Here is a 24,618-nt window from a genome sequence, read left to right on the forward strand (position 1 = left end):
ATTACAAGTGAAAGTCCTGCATTGAAAATGTTACTTAAGTAAAAGGACCAAGTAGGCTCTGTGTTTTACTCATTTGGTATTCCAGTTAGGATCCTGGAAAACCTTTTACATTTGATAAATATTCTCATTGGCTACTAGTCTGCATAAATAATTAGACGGCCATTAGTTTGCAAGAAGGTAGCCAGCAGGCTGCTTGCCAAACTGGCTAAAACCTCCGCGCCTGCATTAATGGGTGCTGAAATAACAACACCAGATATATATTCGCCAAAGATTAATGGAAAGGATTAGGTTCAAGTGTTGCAGTAATCAAATTTAACTGAATTAATTAGCATTTGCTGGATCTTAAAACTATAACAAGTTGTTTTTACATGGCTTCCTGAGGTGTGTGGCCTTTGAGCGAGAGAATATTAAAGCGTAAATCTTTGAATTTAACTCCACCATGAATCATTGGTTTCACTCATACATTATACAGCCTCAATGAAGTGTTTAAAACAGAGAGATGTAAAAAGGATTCTTCTTTGTTAAAATGTTAAGACATTGAATGTATAACCAGATGCTACTGTCAAAATATTGACACAGCAGTGTTTACAATTTGACAAGGTTACCCTATTACGGTACCTTTTAAATTTACAGTACACATCCACCAGCAAGTAACGGTACATAATAGTCTTCATTACTCATTTGACTGCTGTAAGTCACTGCTTCGACCTTACAAATCTCTTCCTAAATTCTAAGTAATTGCACCAGATGCATGAATAGGGGGTTTGAAATGTTGGTTGCACATGATGGATGCAGAAGGTGCAGAAAAGTGATGCTCTTTAATACAGAAATACAAACAATCAACATCATCCCCTTGAAGCTGAAAATGTGCTCCATGCAGTCAATATTTTCAACCCAATGGCCCGATAATAACACCTTGTTATGAGTAATTCTTACATGCAAATGTGGTCAGTTTAAGTGTCTTTTCAGTTTCTGTGGCCAGTGATGCAGCAATTCATGCAGTCATTTCTGAAGTTTTATTACTCAACCCCCCTGAAAATAGTACAACACATCACACTCTCTAGATTATATCCTTTATTGTAAATAAATAAATAGCATTGAATTTGTCTGTCAAATGTAGAGAAACTGTCTGGAAAATATATTTATTTATTATGCTTTTGTTATTATTGGTTTGAAACTGAATCAGGCACATCCTCTGATTAAATAGGCTATTGAAGTTAATCAATGTAACTCAGAGTTCACAAGTTCGACCTCATGTTGCAAACAAATGTGACGGATCTGGATTTTAGATTCCATAGAACACATTAAACCAATCAAATAAATGTACATAGGTGAGTTAACCTGTATACAACTCATATACATAAGTGAGTTAACCTGCATTTAACTCAAATAATGTAGGCTGTTCTGTTTCCAGAGTAGGACCGGGGCCGTACAGCCCACTGCAGCCGCGGTAGGCTACTTCCGTTCCGCAGAGAGCGACAGGCACCAGCCAGCCTAGACTGTGGCGGAGGTCCAGACACAATAGACTGGGTAAGTTTTGTTAGCGAGAAAAATAGATGAATTAAGGCTGATGTTTTACCGAGTGGTCAAAGTATATGAAACGGTCTGCCGCCTGTGTGTGTTTCCAGGTGAAGTCGAAGGTCAGTTTGTCTGTACACCCGCTGAAAAGAAACAAACAACACGGTCGTGGATAGTTGGTTGCACGGAAAAGGGGCTCCGACTATGTACTGGAACGGAGTTGTTCCTGGCTGCTGTCTGACGCGTTTAATGTTTCGTTGTCACATTTGTCCTTGAAATACCTATTTGTACGCTTTGTTTTCATATACATAGCCGCCACGTTATGTTTAATAACCAAGACAACCGACGTGTATCACGGCTAGCCGGTTGTCGGTTCACTTGTAAAGGATGCTTAGCAAGCAGCTTTCCCCGACGCCGTTCCAAGAAGTAGTCTCATCCCTGAAGTCGTAGGGCCTGAGTGTTCGTTGCCAGTTGGAGTTGAGGGGAAAGGGGGGGGGGGGGCAACCGCTAGCAGGTAGCACTATCTCTGTTTAGAGGCTGGGGGTCCCGGGTCGACACCGTGATAAACTAACTATAACGTTACTTAAGGGGCTTTCACACCGCCGCGCGGTAACCCGCCGCCTCCAGTCATTTTAATGACGGGAACGCGGCAGAGGGAAAGCGGTTTTGATCACGGCGCTAGTGGTATGAAGCGGTTGCCGCCCACGCGCACAGATTCTGCTCTGCTGCCCGGAGCTGGTTCACCGTGCTCAACCTGTGGCGGTTGTCAGGGCGGTTGCCGCGCGGAGGTGTGAAATCAGCATTTAATTACTGGCTAGTTAGCAGTCTTGAGTTTACCGGTGTGAAATGGTTGACTTCAGTAAGTGCGGGTGTGAAATGATTAATAACGTCAGTAAGCTCGGGTCTGAACTGTGCACTCAGAAACGTTAGCTAACGATAAATATGTGGAAAAATAAAAGCGCATGAGCCATCAACAGATTTGTTTCTCTCACACACAACACACACTCACTCACACTCTTTCTTTCTTTCTTTCTTTCTTTCTTTCTTTTCTCTCTCTCTGTCTGTCTGCTGGAGCATAATTTCCCTAGTAATTTATAAACATTACTTTAAGTCTAAATTTGATATTGACTCAATGTTTTTCTCGAGTTGCTAATAATTATTTTCTTCAAAACACAAATACAAGAATAGGGTAGTTTAAATACCGGAGTACAGAGAAGTGTGTCAATATTTATACTCTACCTGCTGCTGTGGCATGTAAACCAGCAGTTTCTTATGAAAACGTGCAAATTAATGTTTATAAACAGTGAAAGAGGCTAGTGTTATTATGAAACTAGCTAATCGGCTATTGTGGCCACGCAGAGGGCAAATTAGCATCTGCTTTGGTTAGAAAGCATTCTGAAACTGCTCCACCTTCTCGTGGCTGTGTAGTTAAAGCTGGAGTATGGAACTTTTACATATAAATGAACGTCTGTAAAGGCTCTGACACACCAAGCCGACGGCCGGCCTTCGGCAGAAAAGGCAGTTGGACTGACTGCCTCCCCGAGTTGGTCAAAAAAGTGCCCCGGAACACACTGAAGCGATGCCGACTTTAGCGTACGTTCTGCGTGTGCGCAAGACGTAATACGCCTCCATAACAGCAGGCGGCGCTAATCTGTATTGTCGCCCCCAAAAATGAAAACCGCCAGCTGATTGGACGAACGCGTCACGTGGGTCTGGCTTCTCTTTGGGAAATACGATCTCGTATTTTACGAAAATAGTTCACTGAAACGTGTTTCTGAAAGCATTTTAAGCGAGAAATAGGCCGTGCAGTTGCTGAATCTGTCTTCATTTCAGATCGACAAAGGTCAGTTTAAAAGATTTTCGTCCGATTTTAAGAGGCGTTAGTCAGGCTCATCCCGCTCGTCATTCAGTCCCTCCAGAAAAACGTGATTATGCGATAGCATAATTCAATGCATAATCAGCCAAAGTCTGTATATTTATGCGGGGGCCACATTTTTCAAATACGCTGCACTTTTGCCACATTAATTGCCGATTTTCGCGCAAAATATGCGGGGCTCGCAAGATTTCATAAACCCCGCATTTTCGTTGTAAAAAAAGTCACATATATCTTAGCAGAAAGTTGAAAAATGTTGCGTTTACTTGACACGAGCAGCCATTTTCCCCTGTTGCCATTGGGAACGTTATGAAGTGACGTAATTACGCGACGTGAACATCATTTTTTGCACTTTCGCAGTTTTTGCAAGTTCCCGCAATTTCATCGCGTAAAATTGCATAAATATCCCGCATATTCCATCGCATTTTTTAAGAAAACGTGCCGCATAATCGAGGATTTTTGCCTGCAACCATCCCAAAAAAACTCAATTTTTCTGGAAGGACTGGTCATTTCCGGGTTAGCGCTCCACCAATCAGATTGGTCATTGAGCCCGACTGCCCGCCTTTCCGATTCAACATGTCAAATCGGCCCAAATGAAGGCCGACGGCTCCTCCGACTGACGACGGCACGGAACACACCGAACAGACTCGAGTCACTGACCTCGCCCGACTGTCCGACGGCAGATACTCGGGTTGGTGTGTCAGGGCCTTTACATTCAAGCCCTTGCTGGTCTCGCATTGCAAGACCTATCTACACAGTGCTGTGTCAGCGCTGGAGTATGGTCCGGCTACACCGCCTATCTATCTGGGATAGGGGAGGGGCACACTCTTATCTGTTTGTATTTCTTTAAACCAATCCCAACTGTCCTGGGTGGCGCTAAGCCCCGGACGCCGGATGTCATTCTTTATCCCAGCAATGTACATCCGGTGAGCACGCCTAAGCCCTTGCTAAACGCAATGCTGATTAAGCCTATCGCCGCCAGGGAAAGCTTTCTGTATTTCTCACTATACCAGAGATGTGGTGGTTGGTTTCAGTGGCAAATTTTCTGTGCTGGCGCACTGTAATGTAAATTGCATGTAGTATGCCGATACAGATTATTTTTACTACTCAAACGAATAGATTATTAAATCCACAGCAACGTTGTTACATGAGCAGTACACAGAGTGCCGTCAATCAACTTTGCTCACTCGTGTACATTTCTTTACATTATAGCTGCTTATTCTGGCTGTCTGAGTGGTTACACAGTCTGTCAGTCTACCTGTATTACCCAATACCTTAACAGGTAGGAAGGCGGGAGAGACCACGGCGACGCAGCATTGTTGTTAATCAAACTGCTTTTCTTAAGCACGTCGGCGACCGTGTCTGCGTTATCGCTCTCACTGCTAATGGTGGGAGATACGAAGTTCCGCACTCCAGCTATAACTCGGCTTGTTTTGTGGCTTGTGCTATCCTGAAAAGATCCTCTGCCTTTGCACAGACAGCCTTCTCATTTAAAACCTTTAAACAATGGAATCAGCTCCCAGGCAGTCTAAAGTTGTCTGTAGATTTGAATAATTTCTCTCGAAACTTAAAGAAATACATCCTCGATAACCAGCTATGTGAGCATCAGCACACTTAAAAGTTTACAAATGTAATATTGAAGTAGGGCCTAAATGTTTTTGACTATGTTGTATATATTTTAGGCTGTAATGGTTTTTTAATTAGTTTTTCATTTAAATATCTGATTAGTGTTTAACTAATCTTGCATGTATTTGTTAATACTACTGACAGTTATTTGTAATGTTTTAATATTGTGTGCACCTGCCCGGGGACTGCAGATGGAATTTAGCATTAGCTAACTCTGGTACAAAACATCTTTTCGTAAGATTAATGTATTTTGGACATTGTCCCTGACAAATAAACTCATTAAATTAAATTGCTGTTTGTGTTTTCTGTCCCTTTTTAGGTTCCGGCTCTTCTCCAATCCAAACCGGTATGTCGGATGAGGATTCCCGTGCAAGCACCAGCTCTTCTTCATCGCCGCCTTCCTCCAGCCAAAACAGACAGAGGGACACACTTTGCAAAAAGAAACGGGAGAGCAAAGCCAGCATGAGCAAGACCTCCAAGCTGCTTTCCACCAGCGCCAAAAGGTAAAAATAAAACCCCAGATTGTATATTAAGACTCACTTATTATATTCTGACATAGCTCAGGTAATATCTCACAATTCAGTCAGTTGTTTACTGCTAAGATAGTTTTGCTTTAATCTGATTTCTTTCCGTTAGTAATTTGGGATTTCTCTTGACAAAATACCACTTTTAATAATAATACTTAACAAACTATGGTTGCATTTAGCTGATTTCTTGCATGGATCGACAAGAGTAGGCATGAAGAAACTTCCAGTGCAGCTACAATGAGGTTTGAAAGCAGCCAAAAAAAAAAATGCAGAAGTATCATCAACTGTACATTTCAGAAGAACAAGCTGTGTTTTGTAGTAGGCCTACTTCCAACTTGTATCGTCATTCAGCTGTCGTAAAGGAAGAAATCCATCATAGAAGAGGAACCCGTGATAATTTCTCCTCCGACAGTAGTTTCAACAGGCCATAACCTACACAGTCACAAGATATGACTGAGCAGCTCAAAGCTTCCTTTTTATCCCCTGAGGAATAAAAAAACCCCGAAACAAAACCTCTCACAGCTTACTTTCACAATCAGTGTTGTTCTGCGTTCACACATTAAACCGATGGCAGAAATTACATTACTCACAAACTGATAAGATAAATAAGGTTGATTTTAACCGGAAATCACGTTTTATAATATTGCTCAGACGATCAGAGATGGTTTATAAGTTTCATCATTTTATTTTTCTCGTAGCTGAAGGACGTCTTATGGGCATCTTTGTAATGATCATGTTTTTATGGAGGAATAAAGTTCTACCAGTGACTGATTTTTGATTCTTTTTTTTTGTGTGCAGGATTCAGAAAGAGCTGGCTGATATTACACTGGACCCTCCGCCAAACTGCAGGTGGGTTTGATTCTTTGCTTTAAAGGTCTGTTAATTGTCTGTCCAGTGGTGTACTCATTAGGAACACACTGATCCTACTATTTCTACCTAGGAATACCTAAACTCAGATACAAAGTACTCATCTGAATCCTGCTATTTTATTCCTACTGTTTGAGGTAACACGAGGCTCTAACTACACATTATTTCTTAATTAAGTGGAGATGTCCGTACACCAAAACTATTTTTAGGTCTGTGCAAATTTTAATTATGCTGTCCTCAAAGATATATAAAATTGCGTTCCAATTTTGTAATTAAAGCCACTCAGAAACTCTAACTAATATGGATTGATGACATGACTCAGTGTGCATGACTACTACTCGTGTACTGTCGTGGATAATATTTCCTTTTCACATCTGGTGAATTATCATGCACCATTAAATGCACAATTAAGTTATTTTTAAAATACAAAATGGGCTTATTTTCAGTTTAAGAATCTAGGGCTGTACAGAATCCCATTTTTTGATCTTCGAAGCTTCGGTGCTTTTCAACAGCGAACATTCAAAGCTTCGGTGGCGGCCGCAGCGGCGGGGGAAACCAACATTTCCAAACCGCACCTGAAGGCAGCTTTATTTCACGGTGACGAGACGAAGCGAGCGATGAAGCAACTGCTTTGTTGTTGCAGGACACAGTCCCCTGTTGTTAGACAAACTGCTGGGCAGTTGCATGTGTTTCGTTTTTTACCTTCGTAGTGTTTAAAACTTTTTATTTCTTTGCAACGATAGAGGCAGAGATGTTCCCTGTTACTGTAATGTTACGGGACTCGCACGTTGCGATACGGACTGACTAGTCTGATAGTGGGTTAATGTAGATGATTGAATATGTCACTTTTGGTTCTTGGAAATTGTGATGGGCATTTTTCACTATTTTTTTTTGACATTTTGTAGGCAAATTCGATCAATTGGGGAAATAATCCACAGTTTAATTGAAAATGAAAAATAATCGTTAGTTTTAGCCTTCAACTCATACGGTGTTAAGCATGAGGACTTGGGTGTGGCCGACCCTTCTGCAGCTCGGTTTACTTTAGTGTTGCGAGTTGAAAGCTTATCCTTAAAACCAGACGGTCTGGTCTGAGCTCCCATCGCAGCAGGCGTCCTCCCTCCTGTGGAGCCCCGAGGCAAATCACTGAAGCCCTCCCTGATCCAGGCTGCTGTTCTGCAGCAGAGCCTGACCTCTGACCTCCCTGTGAATGGAGAAAAGGAAAAACCGAGGAATCTCTCCTATCATGGCTCTGTAGATCAAACAAGCCACCTCAGGCCACAGGCCAACCCAAAAATGTACGGCGTCTGGATATTTGCTGCTAACTGAAGGAACACATTTTGGTATTTTCAGTCAGTCTTAAAAAAAAAAGTCTGTTGCTATTTTAAGTTGTTACTGCTGCCAATATTTTCTATAGACTTCTTCTCATGTATAAAACAACAGCTTCTCAGGCTGGGAAAAATAGTGATTCTATTCTCTCTACCTTCCTCCTTACAATCAACCAGCCTTTGCACGTGGCATGTGCAAATGATCATGTTTTCATGTCTCTGACTGTATCACGACTACGACGTGATGATGTTCTTTGTTAAATTAACGTCTTAAATTCTGGATTAAGGACGTATGACTGCAGCTGTAGGTTCTCACACTGAAGTACAACTGCAGTTTCAGGTTACCGCAAAAGACTTGTGACATTTGGGCAACCTCATTATGGTCTATCTAATTACTACACAGCTTAAAACACAACCTGCACCAGCACATGTTGGATTAAAAGCCATCTTTAATTAAGTACCTTGATCATGTATTTTGTAATAACTTGTTCATAATGTAAAAACACTTAAACTTGTTATAGATAAAGAAGGTAGCACATCTGCATTTTAGTGATATTAATGAAACTGAAGTCATTCAATGAAGTTTTATCTTTCACTTCTTCGTGGCTTTTTATCATGTACTCATTACTTCATTGTAGAGATTATTTAAATGAACAGGCAGTAGTTGTTAAGAGTTCCAGCATCACTATAATGCTGCAGAATATTGATCAGTTGAATTATTTATTTTTTTGACCGCAACTAACAATTTTATCATTGATTCATCTGCAGATTTTTTTTTTATCAGAAACGAGTAAAAACTAAGATCTCATAATTCCCCAGAACCCAAAGGGACTTCTTTAAATTTTTTTGTTTTGACTCAACAGTCTAAACCCCAAAGTTATTCAGTTTGCAATAATATTAAACAGAGAAAAGCAGGCGATTCTCACATCGCAGAAGCTGCTGTCAGAAAATAGTTGGTATTTTTAGTTGATTATTCTCTGTCCATCGGTTAAACGATCATCTCAGCTCTATATTAAATGAATCCATCTCATTAAATCAAAACACTTCCTCTGAGTTTTTGTCTGAAGTTGTATTGTAAGGAGTTCAGTGGCTGACGCTCTGGAAAACTCATGACGTTTAAGCTGTTAGATGGTTTAAAGTCTCCACCGTGAATACGTTTCATAGTGCAGACATGACTGCTGCCCAGCTGTGTTGAAACTTTGCACAACACTGCTTTGATTTATGGGAAAGGCTCCTTCGCACCAGGTTTCATAACCGTATAAGATGTAGCTCAAACCAACATATATCTTATATGATATCAGTAGCAGAGTGGCAATCGGGAGAGTCAGGACTTTTCCCGGTGGGCTGGTAGTGTTTTTGGAGGCTGCGAGGGCCGGTCTGATAATAGTTAAACGTTGCAAGTTCTGAGCAACACCATCCGGCGGCCTGGTGTGCTACCGCTGGTCAAACCGTACGCTGGGCCACAGCACCACTCTTATTTCAATACAAACACAGGCTAATCAGAAAGCACTAACGAAGTGCAGTTCACAACCATTTCTAGGATTTTCTATTATAGGGGGATCAGTGAGCGACCCCTCCCCAAATGGCATAGCCTGGTCGGCCTATGACGTAAAGCCATCGGACACCTCTTTTTTTTTTTTTTTTTCCTCGTCACGTTTGGAAGTCTATCAGTAACATTATTTGATTTGATCCTGTATCCATATCTTGCATCCCTTAATGGCTTATGATGAATGCAGATAAGAGTAAAATGTTGTGTTATGGCGTTGGGAGTGTGTGTTTGAAGGAATGTGTTCATATCATTAAAATCACCTCACTTGGGGCACCCTGGTAGCTCACCTGGTAGAGCGCGCACCCCATGCACCAAGGCTCAGTCCTTAACGCAGCGCCCCCCCCACACACACACACACACACACACACACACACACACACTTACATTTTTTTTTTTTTTTTTTTTTTTTTTTTAAAACAAAAAATACACAAAAAAAAAAAAAAAATTTTTAATTTTATTTTTTTTTTTTGTTTTTTTTTTTTTTTTTTTTTTTTTTTTTTTTTTTTTTTTTTTTTATTTTTCCTCCCCTCCTTTTTTTTTTTTTTTTTTTTTGCACTGAAACTCTGCCAAACGCCCGTGTTAACGCTGATCAAAAAGCACAGCAGAGTGCACCATCTGCCCCCCACCCAACAGTTTTGGATCAATACTATTATGTCTTGTACTCTTGGCCCCAGGGGGTTTAAGACCACATGTTCTGCATGTTAGGGGGATAAAGGCCGGGCAGCTTTGAGGAAAAATCAATACAGATTACAGATCATGACACACAACACATCACTGGGGATTTGCTTTGAACTGGGGCATCTTCTGAATAATGCACAAGGGAAATGAAACTTTCATCGCACCACATTTAAAGGGGAAACAAATTACATTTTTATGACCGGTGATCTGTGAAAGTCACTTTGCAGAAATGTATTAGTGCAGGTTATGTCCAAATTGTAATTATTAATTAAGGGCACAGGAAATGTGACACGGTATATCATTTGCACAGGTTATGTCTGCTTTCATCCATTGAAGGCAGTGCGGTAACTAGGTTTCCCATGATGCTTTTCCCTTGATGCTTTTGAGTTTCAGAAATAACGGAAATGTTTCATACAGTATCTACTCCCGCAGAATGAATTTGGGTAATTTTGGTGGAATTTCCCTTTAATGCCACACGTCGGGCACATCTTTAATAAAAAGTGGCATTTATAGTCTGCTTTAGTTCAACTCCTTACTGAAGAAAGAGTGCAAAGCCCAAAAACGGTAGGCTTTAGTTGTGCAGTGACTCATCCGGTTATACACACAATACATGAATGAATATGTGGCTTTCATACTGTAGTACACACTGCATTGATTACTCCATTGATGTAGATCCAGTTGCATCTGCTTGAAGCTACAGAAGCCCATAAACTACATTGCTATATTGACACTCTTCCTCCGTGTGTGGGTGTATTTTTCCCTCAGTCTTTTCCTCTGACTATTTATTATGCTGCATTTACTGTGAGATTTACTTTGTAATGGTGTGTTTGTTTTCCCCGGGTGACATTTTTCTCCCTCTGCATCACTGATGAGACATTGTGGTGTAGAATGGTAGATAAGAACAGAATAAACATTGATTCTTTACATTTTCAAATATTAATCATGGTGTGCAGTAGCAGATTAATCCAATCCATGTTTTTTGGGAAAACTTGGAAGTGCACTAAATGTATACATCTGAAGCCGCCTACACACAGGTAATGACACACTGTTATCTCATTGGTTGCGCTTTCGAAAGGTCAGCGGCAGCAAGTTGAAAATAATTATAATTCAAAGTTGAAATAATTTGAACTTTGAATTTCTCCTCCCCATAGGAAATCAATGTAGCGGCCGGCACAAAGCGGTTTTGCCGCCTATCGCGTGTAGGCTGCTTAAGGTTGTGGATTCAGCACCAGAAAACATTGTTCCTGTGTGGATGTTGCATTTCCCAGTGCTTCAGTTTTTATCTAAGTGTATGTGAAGGTATTTGTTTGTGTCTGCAGTGCTGGCCCTAAAGGAGATAACATCTATGAGTGGAGGTCGACCATCCTGGGACCACCGGGCTCCGTGTACGAGGGAGGCGTCTTCTTCCTGGACATCGCCTTCACACCCGACTACCCCTTCAAACCCCCCAAGGTACTGATATTAGTACTACACGTCTGTTAGCACTCATGCAGACTGTGATCAAAACTTAACGTATTGTACAGATACCAACCATAGTATCCTGACTTGGTTTTAAAACCACAACGAGACAAGCTGATGGAAAATCTGATTGCTTCAATACAAATCTTTACAGCCGCATTTCACAGGTTGACACAAGAGATTACTATTCAGAAGTAAATTGGACTGTGTTACACAGAAATCCTTTAACCTGACATCAGTAAACTGCACTAAGCTGACTGACTTTCTGAGTCAAACTGAAAGTTGAGATCTGACATGGGGGAGTTTTTTTTTCTGCTGTCACAGATGTTTTTTTTTGTATATTTAGCCATTAGATTTAATTTTGAAAGTGTTACTTAAAGGATAGGTCTGTTTTTCTACATTTGTTTGTCAAATCCCATGAAAAGACCAAAACCAACAGTGTTACTTGTCTGTTTTCTCAAGACTTTCTGACTTCCTGATCCTGTCTTTGACACTCAGCTTTGAGCACATTGGTTCCTGTTGAAGACGTAAATGTTTTTTAAGTGAAACGAATATATACTTACATTTATTTAAAGGCAAAATAATGTTCTTAAACTGCACCTTTTTATAGGAAATGATTAGACCTAGACCTTACCTTAAGGTTTAAGTTTTTGGTGACCATTACTCAAACAGGTGTTGGTATTTTTGTGGAACAATTTACGCCACAGATTTGTTCAGTTTTTCTGACAACAATGGAGCTCTGTGGCACGGAGTTATAACAGTTAATTGTTGGTTTTGATCTTTTAATGGGTTTAAAAAGGAAACCTTTAGAATATCACCAGACTTTAAAACTGAAAGAACTAATGCACCAAGTTTTATTTTATTTTATTTTTGTGTAAAATAAAGCCACTGTCAGATCACTGGCACTTAACTATTAGCTATAGATTGTGCTTTTGTTTGAAGTGTTGGAGCAGAAACAAAGTGCTGGCTGTCTGCACTTACTCTCATCCACAATACAGGATTTTCTGGAAAAGCTGCTCTCTGCAGTTACAATTTTTACACCAATTGACATTCTTGAGTTGGATCCTAACCGTGTTGTTGGTTCTGGTTTTTGGAATAACTCTATTGAAAACTCTGTTTGACCAAAGTCCTGACAAACATTTTTTTCGATTCTCTCTTGAACACTTTAATATGTTTGTATTTGTTAATTGATGTCTGTGATTTCTCCTTCATAATAAGAGCTTTCTTATTTTTTTTAAAGTCATTGCTGTTTTGTCTGTATAGTGTGGATCCACAGCTGATATTCGGCGTCTTGAGGAGATAGATAGTGGTTCATTTGTTTGTCCCCACAAGGATTATTCGGACCAATTAAGCTACATTGTGTAACAATGTGGTCATTATGATGGCAATAAAAATGCCAATCTGGATGGTAAAAACACATTTTCACTTGTTCTAAAATGAGTTTTATAAGAACATTTACTATAAATAGTTTTTACTGCTGGCCTATGTCCTGATAGCTTTAATGAGAAGTCTTTTTAATGTTTTTGTGAAAGCAATACAGTGACTTCCCTGCAAAGGTTGTTTCCTGGCATTTAAAAGTACCTCTTTGGGGCGGCCTCAAGCTCACCCAGTAAAAGCGTGCGCCCCATGTAGGCTGAGTCCTTTGCAGCGGCCCAGGTTCAAATACATCCTGCGGCCCTTTGCTGCGTGTCATCCTCTCTCTTTCTCTCCCCCTTTCCTGTCTATCCACTGTCACTATCGAATAATGGGAAAAGCCCCAAAAAATTCTTTTAAAAATGAAAAAGTACCTCTTTTCAACCACCAGAGGGCTTTCATGTACTGCAAAAAAAGGTGTTCAGTGAAGCAGTGACTGCAGGTTTAACACTCAAGGTTAATAGGTTAGGTTAGTATCAGTAAACATAACACCCTTTTTAGTTGAAATGGGTGAGACTTTGGTAAGTTTGTAGGAAAAATAACAAAGCTTGAAAACATACATATCCTGAATACGTGTCTGTCAAGGACAGCATACTGCAACAATATGTAACTTTACACATATCTGACTTTTATTGACTGTTTTTCAGTGTTTGTCGTGGTCGAGTCTCTGGATAAACAATACTACAGGAATGGTTTGTTTTGCACCCTGACTGTGAACAGCACCGATTTGTGTGTCTGCAGGTAACTTTTCGTACGAGGATCTATCACTGCAACATCAACAGTCAGGGGGTGATCTGTCTGGACATCCTGAAGGACAACTGGAGCCCCGCCCTCACCATCTCCAAGGTGCTGCTGTCCATCTGCTCCCTGCTCACAGACTGTAACCCAGGTAAGATCAAGGCTCGGTAGTTGAAGCCCCATCACAGTGACCAAACTGCTGAAACAACAGGCTGATGACTTGTTGGCTGTCTGAGGTGGACTGCACAAGATTACAGTTAGATTGTGTGTGTTCAGCATGCTGCAACGAGCAGCTAACGTAAAGGTTTCTCTCTGTTATTCTGGCTCGTTTTATCAAAATGTACAGCCTGTTTGCAGCAGGAGATAGTGGCGGCCATGTATCAAGTGGACTCTTATTTCATTTATTGTCTCGCTGGCTTTCTTCAAATCTCACCGATATCCGCTCCACTTCTCGCAGTGTGTCACATCAACAATATGTCTGTGAGGAGAGACAGGTGGAGGAAAATCAAATCTAACGGTTCAGGCTGAGGGACTTTTTCAGAATGTGACTTGAGTCACACTACACACTCTTTAAAAGCTACCTAAACAGCTTGTCCGTGGTTTTCACATAACCGGATTCTCAAACTCTTTTGTCAGCTGCAAAACCCAACGGCATCTGGACATTCTGTTCTACTGTATTTTATAAATGTTCTGGGCTCGTAACTCGCATTTCTGCGTGTCGGCTCCGCCGTCCTTTAATACCCACCAGGTCCGGATTTGTTGCGGAACGGCTGTGGCCATGACTGACAGCTGAAGTCACGAGGACCTACGAGATCTCGCGAATTCACGTATATGATCGCGCGATCTAACAGGATGTAGTTTCTATAAACAGAACCCCAAAGCCAACAACAGTTTGACCTGTTGACTACAGGCCTGTCTCCGCCCATTATGACGTTTTCAAGGTGTAGTGCAGGGAAATATGGTCCGCCGTGAGCACGGTGTATTTTATTTAGAAAATTAACTGAATGTTTTATTTAATTTCTGTGCTCGACTTCCCGCACAATCTGCCCTGTGCTGAATTTCTGCGGAGCTCTCCGGGGTCGGGCAAAAATATAAGCTCTGCGTATCTGCTGTGGAGGGCTGCGGACCGCCGCAGCTGGGACAGAGTCAGAACGCAGCCGTTGTGCAGTCAGTGAAAATACACACGTTGAATTTAATGGAAACCTAATGACTCCGCCGCCGTTCCAGAGCGGATCCGCAGCCGATCCGCAGTTAAGTGAAAGCAAAGGGAGTTTTTGAATTTAGCGTTAGGCCACAGACAAACATTAATTTTGTGCCGCAGATGACACTACTCATTTGTTCTGACGTCCCAAGTGCTGCTTTATTCCAAAATTGTGACCGCGATCTGATTCTGCTCTATAATGTACAAATAAAACTACTTTCTTATCCCTAAAAGTCATTCTGAAAAAATATATGAAACTGGTAAGTTGAGGTAGTGAAGTCACTACTACAATTTTTAAAACATTCTGTCCTAACGGGACGTAATCTTCACTCGATTTTACTATGCACCTACCGTACCTGTATTTCTTGTTTATAAATAAAGAGAAATGGCAAATGATAAGAGCCAGATGTTAATTCTTTGTTTCGTTGAATTAACATCTGGCTATTTATGTTCATTCATAAGCCCTTTAGTGTGTTCTTCCTCTCTTAGTCTGTTTTATCAATGCTATGTGCAGACAAACTTAACTTGAAACCTATTTTTCCATCCAGCCGACCCCCTGGTGGGAAGCATCGCCACCCAGTACACGACTAACAGAGTGGAACATGACCGAACAGCCAAACAGTGGACGAAACGATACGCCACATAAACCCACAGAGGACGGCAGTGGGGGGAGGAGGAGGAGGAGGGGTGGGGGGCTCCGGGTGGTTTGTGTTGGGCGGGTTATTTCTATCTCAGATTTTTAGTACTTTATTGTCTGGTATATTTTTTGCTTCCTGATTAAGTTATCTTCACAAATATGGTAATAAAGGAACACAATGGAAAGGAAGTCTTGTCTGCCTCCTCTTTTCTGCAAGCCTGCTGGAAAATGCCCAGTCATCCCTCACAGTGATGCTGAGAACACTTGAATGAATATTAGAAGTTGCACTTTAAGATTGTTATAATATTTTAATATGTTGATGACGTTGAGGGTAATTTTGAGTACATTTGAGCTTTTAACTTGGTAAAAATGTAACCCTCTGTATATGTCATTCATAAGCAGTATATACACAATTAATGGTACTTTACACGTATAGTTGAAAGGAGATAATATTTTTAAATACCTAAAAATGGCCTTATCGTCTTATGACATTGTTTTGTGTTAAACCATTTATTAAATGTTAATATAGTGCCTATAAATGCTATATAGGGGGTGTGAAAGTACCAATAAAGTATAAGACAAGTGAAGAAATGTTTTTAGTTTGTCTTCTTGCTGTAGCTGCCTATTTAAAAACAATCTAATTATATTTTTTGAGCCGTTTAGGTGGTGATTTTTCAAATTGTCCCCCGGTGAGATATAGTTTTGAATTGAATTAAAAATGAGCTTTGGCAAGAAAAAAAGATATATTGCCATCATTATCCTTTAGTATGGTATCTTTTTTTATTATATTTTTATTTAACCAGGTCCAACCAAGGCCCAAAGGTCTTGATCTGGCTACCACATGCTGTGTCCACTTGTTTTGGAAGAGAGGGAAAGAAAGATGCAACTTATTTTTAAAACTATTTTAGTTTTTTAAACCGCAGTATGCATAGCAATGAGCTGATGTATCTATTTGTGGCTGTGTAAGGTTACTAATCGTAATGAAGAAGGTGAAATGTAGCCACCAACTTAAATTTTAAAGATTGATGTAAAACCACATCTTACAATGTATTTCTATTAAGAAAAAAAATGCATATTACATGTCTAGAGCCCTGTTCAGACCCGGTATTTACATGTGTCCTCTGTAAAATGTGTCTGATTTTGTGGGAATCGGAAGCGGTGAATGACTTTAGCTTGTTTGCTTATGTAGGTCATACAGAGGCATCCGTATTGAATTGAGACGGCTTCATAACCAGTTCAAAACTCCTTGTTTTAGTTTTCAGCTCTTGAAATACTTGGGGTGACTGAAAGGTCTTAATGACCTTATGTCCTGCCAAGACTGAACCATTCCACAGAAGCCTGAACTCTGGCCAGACAGCTCAATCTGGTAAATAAATACACCCTCAGGCTTTACAAGTGTTAGAAGTATGCATGGTTTTAAAAAGACAAATGTTTGGCTCTGTATTTATTTGAATAATCTCCTTTTTGAAAAGGTTGAAAAGAACCCAGACTATTATTTTCCAAAAATAAAAAAATTGGCCAAAGTTGAAAAAAGTTAATTGTCAAAACCCAGCTGGTTTTGTACATGCGTAATAATAAATCCCAAACATGAAATTCCTCTGGTCAGCAAGTGCAATTGTTAAACATTAACATCAGTCATTCACATTGTAGGTACATCATACAGTTGAGCATGTGATATTTACAATAGCCCAGAGAGTACACTCATGGTTACCGTAAACATGAAACCGGTACAAGTAATTAAATGAACGTGACAAAACACACATCATTCTAACCAACCATGGTATTAGCTTCCAATTATATTAAAACAGAGCCACGAGATAGTACGCCCTGTACAAATTCATGGGGTTTGTTTTTATTTGGGAGTACACCAAGTACATTGTGGTTTCCTAACTGATCACATTTGCAGGTCACATGTCCAGGTGAAATATGAAGTCTCAGCGTTCAGTGAATATATATTTCAGAGCATAATTAGGATCACAGTGAAAATAATATAACCTTTTCATAGCTGCATTAATTGTTCCATTGTCTCTTTGAATATGTGAAATGTAAATATAGGTTGTTTTTTTTCTGTTCTGGTTTATCAACTCAGAAAATCCTCCTCATCTCACATAATCTCGCAGGTCAATGAAACAAATGTCATGACCCATTAGTTATAAATGACTTTGCTTTCAGGAATTCAAACTTGTACAGCAGCACCCAGGCCCAAATTGATCATAATCACTTCGTAGGGAGTGGAAAAATATGATGCATTCTACCACTCCCAATGCTTTCTGTCAGATGAACAGAACACAATACAGTGAGAAGTCAAAACTGGGCGTGAGTGGGAAGTGTGCTGGGGGGCGTGAGTGTGCTCTTTCTGTTGAATGACTGTAAAGTAGTCCATGTTAATAATACTTCAAAACGTGTTTAAAAAGAGGCAGAGCATGTATTGTTATTTAAAAAGTTGACAGGTGCAGATGATTTAAAATGTGTATTGCCATTTAGAAATTCAGAAAAAAAACAATGAACGAATATAAAATAACTGTGATACTTCATCATGCTTTGTGTTCATTTGATCTGTTGATATAATGTATTCCTACACCGTATCAGTATGTAAGGAAGATTCAGCGCTGTCAGTGCTGTAAACACTTACATTGCTGTAAATAACTTACATCCTCCAAGAAATGATCATCTGCAAATCTTTTGTATGACCGTTTGTATATTATTTTGGCATTTGCCAAAATAAAATTGTGGTCGCTGAAACCTACAGGGACAGTATTTGAGCATAGTTCAGGGACATTTGTGTATATGTGATCAATGCATGTAGAGGAAGTATGACCTGCTTGATGAGTAAAAACTCTAGTTGGCAGGGAATCAATTTGTCATAAATTACAAGCATTTATGAATGATAATATTTTTTTCTTCCTACAGGGCAATTCCAAAACCAGTGTATGTTCAAATCACCAGTCAAAAATATTTGATGTATATATCAAGTACAATTTTGAGGTAGCTTACTTGTACTTCACTTAAGTTTTTACTTATAGTTACTCCACTATATCTTTACATTTGACATTTATAGTTACTACAGAGTCCTATTCAACGTGAGTCATTCTTCCAACTCTTAAGCTTCTTAGTTGCTAAAAAAAAAAAAAGAAGAAGTGATTTAATTGACTCAAAACAAGAATAACTTGAGACGTCAACATTCACGTTGTGCTCTGCAACGTGAGTTCTGGGTTACCGTTCCTGTTACGTCCACAAAAGCGCTTGGCTCCGCCCCTCAGAATGTCCTGAAAGTGTGTCACTGGGTTAAAGTGGTAGGCTCAAGGAGGGGGCGTGGCTACGGCCGCCAAAATGGGTCAATATTGAGAGAACATTTAGTTCTTCTGACTGAACCGCAGTCACACAACAATAGTGGAGCTCCTCCGATTCAGACGCATCCAACGGACTTGCTCTCTCTCTCTCTCTCTCGGAGACTCGGACCTGTAGTTTAATATTTATTCTTCTCCCGTCGTCTTTTCGTGACAGTGGCAAAATTCGTGACAGACAGTTGAGTTTAGCTGAATTATCCGTTGGAGATTAGTTTTTTTTGTTTTCTCGAACAGAGATGCCTGAGGACATCCGGACAGCCAAGCCTGGTAAGGGGACACTCTTTGATACATTTTCGCAGTAAAATACAAAGGAATGTCATTTCATTGCATGCATTGTGCACATACTTTGTTGCAGTGATGGTTTAACATGTAAGGCAGTTACATCTCCTCTATAGAGGTCTAATTCGTTCTTAAAAACTGATATCACACATATAATGCATCAAGTTTTATTACGCTTTATCTAATGTATGATACCAGTGGAAAGGAAGCCCATACAGTCATTTGTGGCATAAATATATATTTGTGGGTTGAATTCACTGAATGCATCATACTGAGCATATTTAAATACATCCAGGCAATAAGAAACTATTTTTAGGAGGGCAGAGCACAAATAAATGGCTTCCAGCCATTGAAACAATATTTTTTTGTGTGTTTTTTTTGCTGTAGTGCGGGACTGTCCACTCTGTCAGAAAAATGATTTTAGATTTTAGAAGTTATTTTATTACATTGTCGTGAAGGCTATTGTTGCCCAGAAACCGTGTTTTTAAAAAATGGGGTTAGGAGTGCCAGTGCGGCGCTGCGTCGGAGCTACATTTACATCGTTCACACAACAACAGTATTTATCTTCCCCGTTCTGCTCACATGGACAGCGTAGCCTGGTCATGTGTCCGTGTGTACACGCTCTCTTGGAACAATCCTCTGATTGGTCGAGGGGCGTTCCTCTCTGCACTCACGCTTTCAATTAGAAGTCTTCTCTGATTGGCCGGATCGGGACCCGTGACGCAGAACATTGTATAATCCACACTGTACCAGAGCACTCCAGGCGCGAGGCTGCACTGCAAGGTACACGTGAGATGGTGAAGACACAAAAGCCACTGACCTAGATTTGATCTACTCGCTCGCGCTTCGCTTTCGCAGAAATGCATGACAGGTCCACGTGTGGCTGGGCTGTGAAAGAGAGCAGTCATGGTTGGGGTTAGGTAATCCTCTGCTCTGGCATTTAAAGGTACTTCTTTTTTTAAGTGTTGGAGAAGGAAACACACAAACATTCAAGTAAAGTATATAAACATTTTATTTTTAAATGGGAACTTACTTAATGCAAGTATGCTATTTAATTGATTAAATTAATTAATTAATTAATTAATTAATTAATTAAATTGCACTGCCCTACTTTAACACCTCACACTGGGAGGTGCATCTTACATTCTAGTGCTTTGCCCAGGGCCCTTAGATAACAGAACTTTTAAGATAAGATAAGCCTTTATTGATCCCCCAGAGAAAACAAAATAAAATAAGAGGTATAGAATATAGGTATACGAATACAAGTACAATTATAAACTAGAGCAAACTCATTGTTTAATGAATTTGTAATTATTGAATAGTGAATCTCTTGTTACTCTGAAAGTTAATTCTTTGTATCCCATCTCATGTTGGAAAGTTTATTTATATATATATATATATATATATATATATATATATATATATATATATACACACAATTCCTCAGTGTTATAACAGGGTTGCAGGCAACATGGTTCCACCAAAACTTTAAATTCCAAATTCTTGTAACTAAAGAAAGCGCTAAGAGCTGTTTTCTGGCCAAGCATGTCATTACATAACCCAGTGGTGGATGTTTTCCCCTCTGCATCATTTTATTTTACACAACTGTTGTGTTACTCCATGTGCTTAGTGACCCTGTCTGGAGCGCACACACACACACACACACACACACACACACACACACACACACACACACACACACTCCCTTTGCATGCAGACCCTTGTATGTTATGCAATTGTGTTATCCAACCAGCAAGCACTGGAGGTGATAAACCAGGTCAATCTCAGCAGCAGTGAATAACCCAACTAGGAAACACACACATTCTGGGCTGCTTCGCTGTCCAGGCCTGTCTAAAGGCACATGTTGTCCTGCCAAGAGTTAGTTTATTTGGCACACAGGAATATTTTTTTTTTTTCTTCAATACTGCTGTTTCACTCCGGTGATCATCTCTGGGTTACAGTGACTTTGGCAAGCGTGATGTGCAGTAGAGTTAAGAAAACACTTGATATCTGGATGTGGGTGTTATGGCTGTGTGTGTGTGTGTGTGTTTTTGTTTCTCATAAATAGATTAACCTTAACAAGGGGTCACATGACCCGAGATAGCAAAGTTTCCCATGTGTGTTTGCTGAATGGTTCATATTAGAACGAAAGCAGTTGTATGCATCTAATACCAATTGGTAACAGATTAAGTATAGGATATTGGATGCAGCAAATACTATTTTATTACATTATTATAACAATACACTCAACTTAAAGGTGCAGTAGGTAAGACTTATAAAACTAACTTTCTGTCATATTTGCTGAAACTGACCCTATGTTCGAGTAGAACTACATGAAGCAGGTAACTTAAAAAAAAATCCGGCTCCTCTGGCCCCAGGGGGGGTGTCTAACTGCATGTCAATCACTGCTCATGCACACACATGATTCTCCCTTGTGGGGGGAGGGGCTTAGGAGACCGTTTTGGGCTTTAGCGGAAAGGGGGGAGGGACTGAGAAGTCGTTGATGTTCACATTTTTGGGCTAAGTCCTAGATCTTCACAATCCTACCTACAGCACCTTTAAGGTTCGATACGATTTTAAGTTCGCAGTACGATTTTGATTAAGTCAAACGAGTGTAATCAAAAGTAGATTACTCTTTAGGCCATTTAAAAATTGCATCGCGGTTCATTTTTCATCTTAACCGCTTGTAATCTTTACACATTTATATCAACGTTTCATTACATCCCCAATCGACAGCCTTAATAAGTAGTAATTAAGTAATGAATCTGCTATAACAAGTCACCGTCTCTCCCTCTCTACAGGAGGAGTCATTGCCTATATTTCCTCCGGCTCTGCCTCCAGCCCAGAGTCCTGCCTGAACAGGGGCTACCTGTCGATATCGCAGACAGTGCCCCGCCCGTCGCTGCCCAGCAGGGCTGTGGGCATGGTGGTGGATATCTCTCGGCCGGCCAAGAACGGCCACCAGCGCGGCGGCCACGGCATGGAAAAGGCCGGGCGCTCCTCCACGTCTGCCAAGAGCAGCATTACCAGTAAGCGCAACATCAAAGTCTGATTTTTAAAAATGTGATGCTATTGAGAAGGAATGTGGCACATGTGATGTGGTGCACGTGAATCACGGCTTGCCTTTTTGTTTCTGCAGAAATCAATGGCATGGTGCTGTTGTGCAAGGTGTGTGGTGATGTGGCCTCGGGCTTCCACTATGGCGTCCATGCCTGTGAGGGCTGCAAGGTGAGACAAGTTCCCAGAGTGAAGCGTTGCCCCTCTGCAAGTTGAACTCATATCCTCCTGCTGACTTTTACACGCTCACATATGACTAATGCTCCGCGTGGGGATGTTGCTTCATTAGGGATTCTTCAGGAGAAGCATCCAGCAGAACATCCAGTACAAGAAGTGTCTAAAGATGGAGAACTGCACCATCATGAGGATCAACAGGAACCGCTGCCAGCAGTGTCGGTTCAAGAAGTGTCTGGCTGTCGGCATGTCCAGAGATGGTAAGCTCTACATTCAGTTTGGTTTCACTCACTCTTAAAGTCTATTCTTTTTTTTTTTTTTTTCTCAAATCAAGCTTTATTTATATAGCAACTTTCAAACATAACACAATGCAATTCAAAGTGCTGTACAGTGATTGAAAAACAGTAGACAAAACAGAGAAAAAAAGTGGATTTAGAAACCAGTGCATACTAAGACAATGTATGACAATGTGTATATATATATATATATATATAGTTAAAAGTAAAAAAAAATTAACCGTAAAATGTTTACAACAATATCAATAATTATAAATTAAATAAAACCATATACATCTTTATAAAAATCAATAAAAAAAAACTTAAGTCTAAAATCCGTAAGACATTACTTGAAAGCCAGACTAAAGAAGTAGTTATTAGTCTCCGTTTAAAGGTATCCGTATTTCTAGCTCTTCTCAGATCCGCAGCATCACCACCATGAGTGTTAAGTCTTCTTAATCTTGACACAATCTAATGGCTGTCCTTTTATTTATTTATTTATTTTTTAATCCTAGCTGTCCGATTTGGCCGCATTCCAAAGAGGGAAAAGCAAAGGATGCTGCTGGAGATGCAGAACGCGATGAACAACATGATGAGCAACAACAGCCAGCTGCACAGCATGCTGCACGGCCACCCGAGCCCAGCACTTTCCATGGAGGCCATGACCAGCGACGCCAGCTCTTCAGCCTCCTCATCTTCCTCCTCCTCCTCCTCTGCTTCCGAGTCCCCGACGTGCTCCAACCCTTCCTCCCCGCAGTGCCCCCAGGACTCCGAGTCCGTGGTTTCTATGGACACCAACTCCAGCTCTGCGTCCTCCTGCGCGTCAGACAGCGGCGAGGACGAGGCCGTCGCCACAATGAGCAGGCAGCACCGGGACGCCTTTGCCTTCGGCCAACAGAGGTCCCAGGCCTCGCCCTTGTCCGGCCCCGTCACCCTGGAGACGAGGTGCGACGGCCGCCTGGAGGCTCAACAGGAGAACTGGAGCTGCTGGAACAACAATGTGGTTGTGGGAGGTCACCAGCCGAGTTCATACAGTAACAGTCAACACGTCGCCGACACTGCTTACAGGGAGGAGAGGGCAGTGAACCAGCAGCAGCAGCTCAACAGCACCCCTAGCTGTGAACTACCAGAAGACAGCCAAAGACAGCACGTATATCGCACACAACCTGCCTCAAGAGGTTATAACGGGCCGACCAGCTGTGTGAATAATAGAGCACACTTGGTGAGCATTTTACACTTTTTCTCATTCTTGAAATTCATATTACTATTCGTTTGTAGTTTTGTTTGTAGTTTATTATTTTGAACATGTAAAAAAAAAAAAAAATATATATATATATATATATATATATATATATATATATATATATATATATATATATATATAATAAAATTAAAATAACAGATAAATGAGAACATGTACATCTTAGCACAATCTTCCAACATTTTTGTGAGTGATTCAAATAAGAACACACACACATTTACACATTTTTTTGTGAAACCGAAAGGCGTGTGATCACCCTCCCTGATTGACCTTCTGTCCTCGTGTTTTTTTCCCCCCAGGTCTGTCCGATGAACACGTCACCCTTCGTGGACCCCAACAAGCCGAGCCAAGAGATCTGGGAGGAGTTCTCCATGAGCTTCACCCCCGCCGTGCGGGACGTGGTCGACTTCGCCAAGGGGATCCCGGGCTTCTGCGACCTCCCCGAGCACGACCAAGTCAGCCTGCTGAAAGCTGGAACTTTTGAGGTAAGAGAGCAAACGAGCCAAAACGTGAACACACTTTTGCTACTTTGTGCTCGCTTTGAAGTCAAACATGGCCGAATATAGGAGCAGCTTTGGCTTTCCCAAGCAGAGCAGACTGTCGGCTGTGTGTGCTGAATAATATTTGCTGTGACAACAGTTGGAATGGAAATGAAAGAGACTTGACAAATTCTCTTTTGGGGCAATTTTTGAAATAACAAAGTTTCACATCATAAAACCAGTGTCCGATTTCTTACACATGCAGTATAGTCTACATTGACGACTCTATCTACGGGATAGTTCGGGGGGCCGCCGGATGCTCCTCACCTTCTGCTT

General features: G+C 40.7%; 2 protein-coding genes across 2 annotated transcripts in view; both read left to right on the plus strand.

Annotated features, from left to right (window-relative positions):
• The first annotated feature begins 1,414 nt into the window (after nucleotides 1-1,414).
• Nucleotides 1,415-15,599, plus strand: LOC120562211 (ubiquitin-conjugating enzyme E2 E1-like). The gene is made up of 6 exons (XM_039805800.1): nucleotides 1,415-1,530; nucleotides 5,337-5,520; nucleotides 6,343-6,393; nucleotides 11,283-11,415; nucleotides 13,576-13,723; nucleotides 15,322-15,599. Exons 2-6 carry the CDS (start codon nucleotides 5,366-5,368, stop codon nucleotides 15,417-15,419), a joined length of 585 nt encoding a protein of 194 aa, XP_039661734.1. The 5' UTR covers nucleotides 1,415-1,530; nucleotides 5,337-5,365; the 3' UTR covers nucleotides 15,420-15,599.
• Nucleotides 15,600-18,762: 3,163 nt separating this feature from the next.
• The window catches only part of nr1d2a (nuclear receptor subfamily 1, group D, member 2a), a 7,662-nt gene continuing 1,806 nt past the window's right edge, over nucleotides 18,763-24,618 (plus strand). The window contains exons 1-6 of the mRNA XM_039806558.1: nucleotides 18,763-19,024; nucleotides 21,838-22,065; nucleotides 22,176-22,264; nucleotides 22,383-22,527; nucleotides 23,058-23,764; nucleotides 24,103-24,288. Of these exons, the coding sequence (XP_039662492.1) occupies nucleotides 18,994-19,024; nucleotides 21,838-22,065; nucleotides 22,176-22,264; nucleotides 22,383-22,527; nucleotides 23,058-23,764; nucleotides 24,103-24,288 (1,386 nt within the window). The 5' untranslated portion in view covers nucleotides 18,763-18,993. The remainder of the gene's footprint in view (nucleotides 19,025-21,837; nucleotides 22,066-22,175; nucleotides 22,265-22,382; nucleotides 22,528-23,057; nucleotides 23,765-24,102; nucleotides 24,289-24,618) is intronic.

Source organism: Perca fluviatilis, chromosome 7 (genome assembly GCF_010015445.1).
Source record: "Perca fluviatilis chromosome 7, GENO_Pfluv_1.0, whole genome shotgun sequence".
In the NCBI taxonomy this organism is placed as follows: Eukaryota; Metazoa; Chordata; class Actinopteri; order Perciformes; family Percidae; genus Perca; species Perca fluviatilis.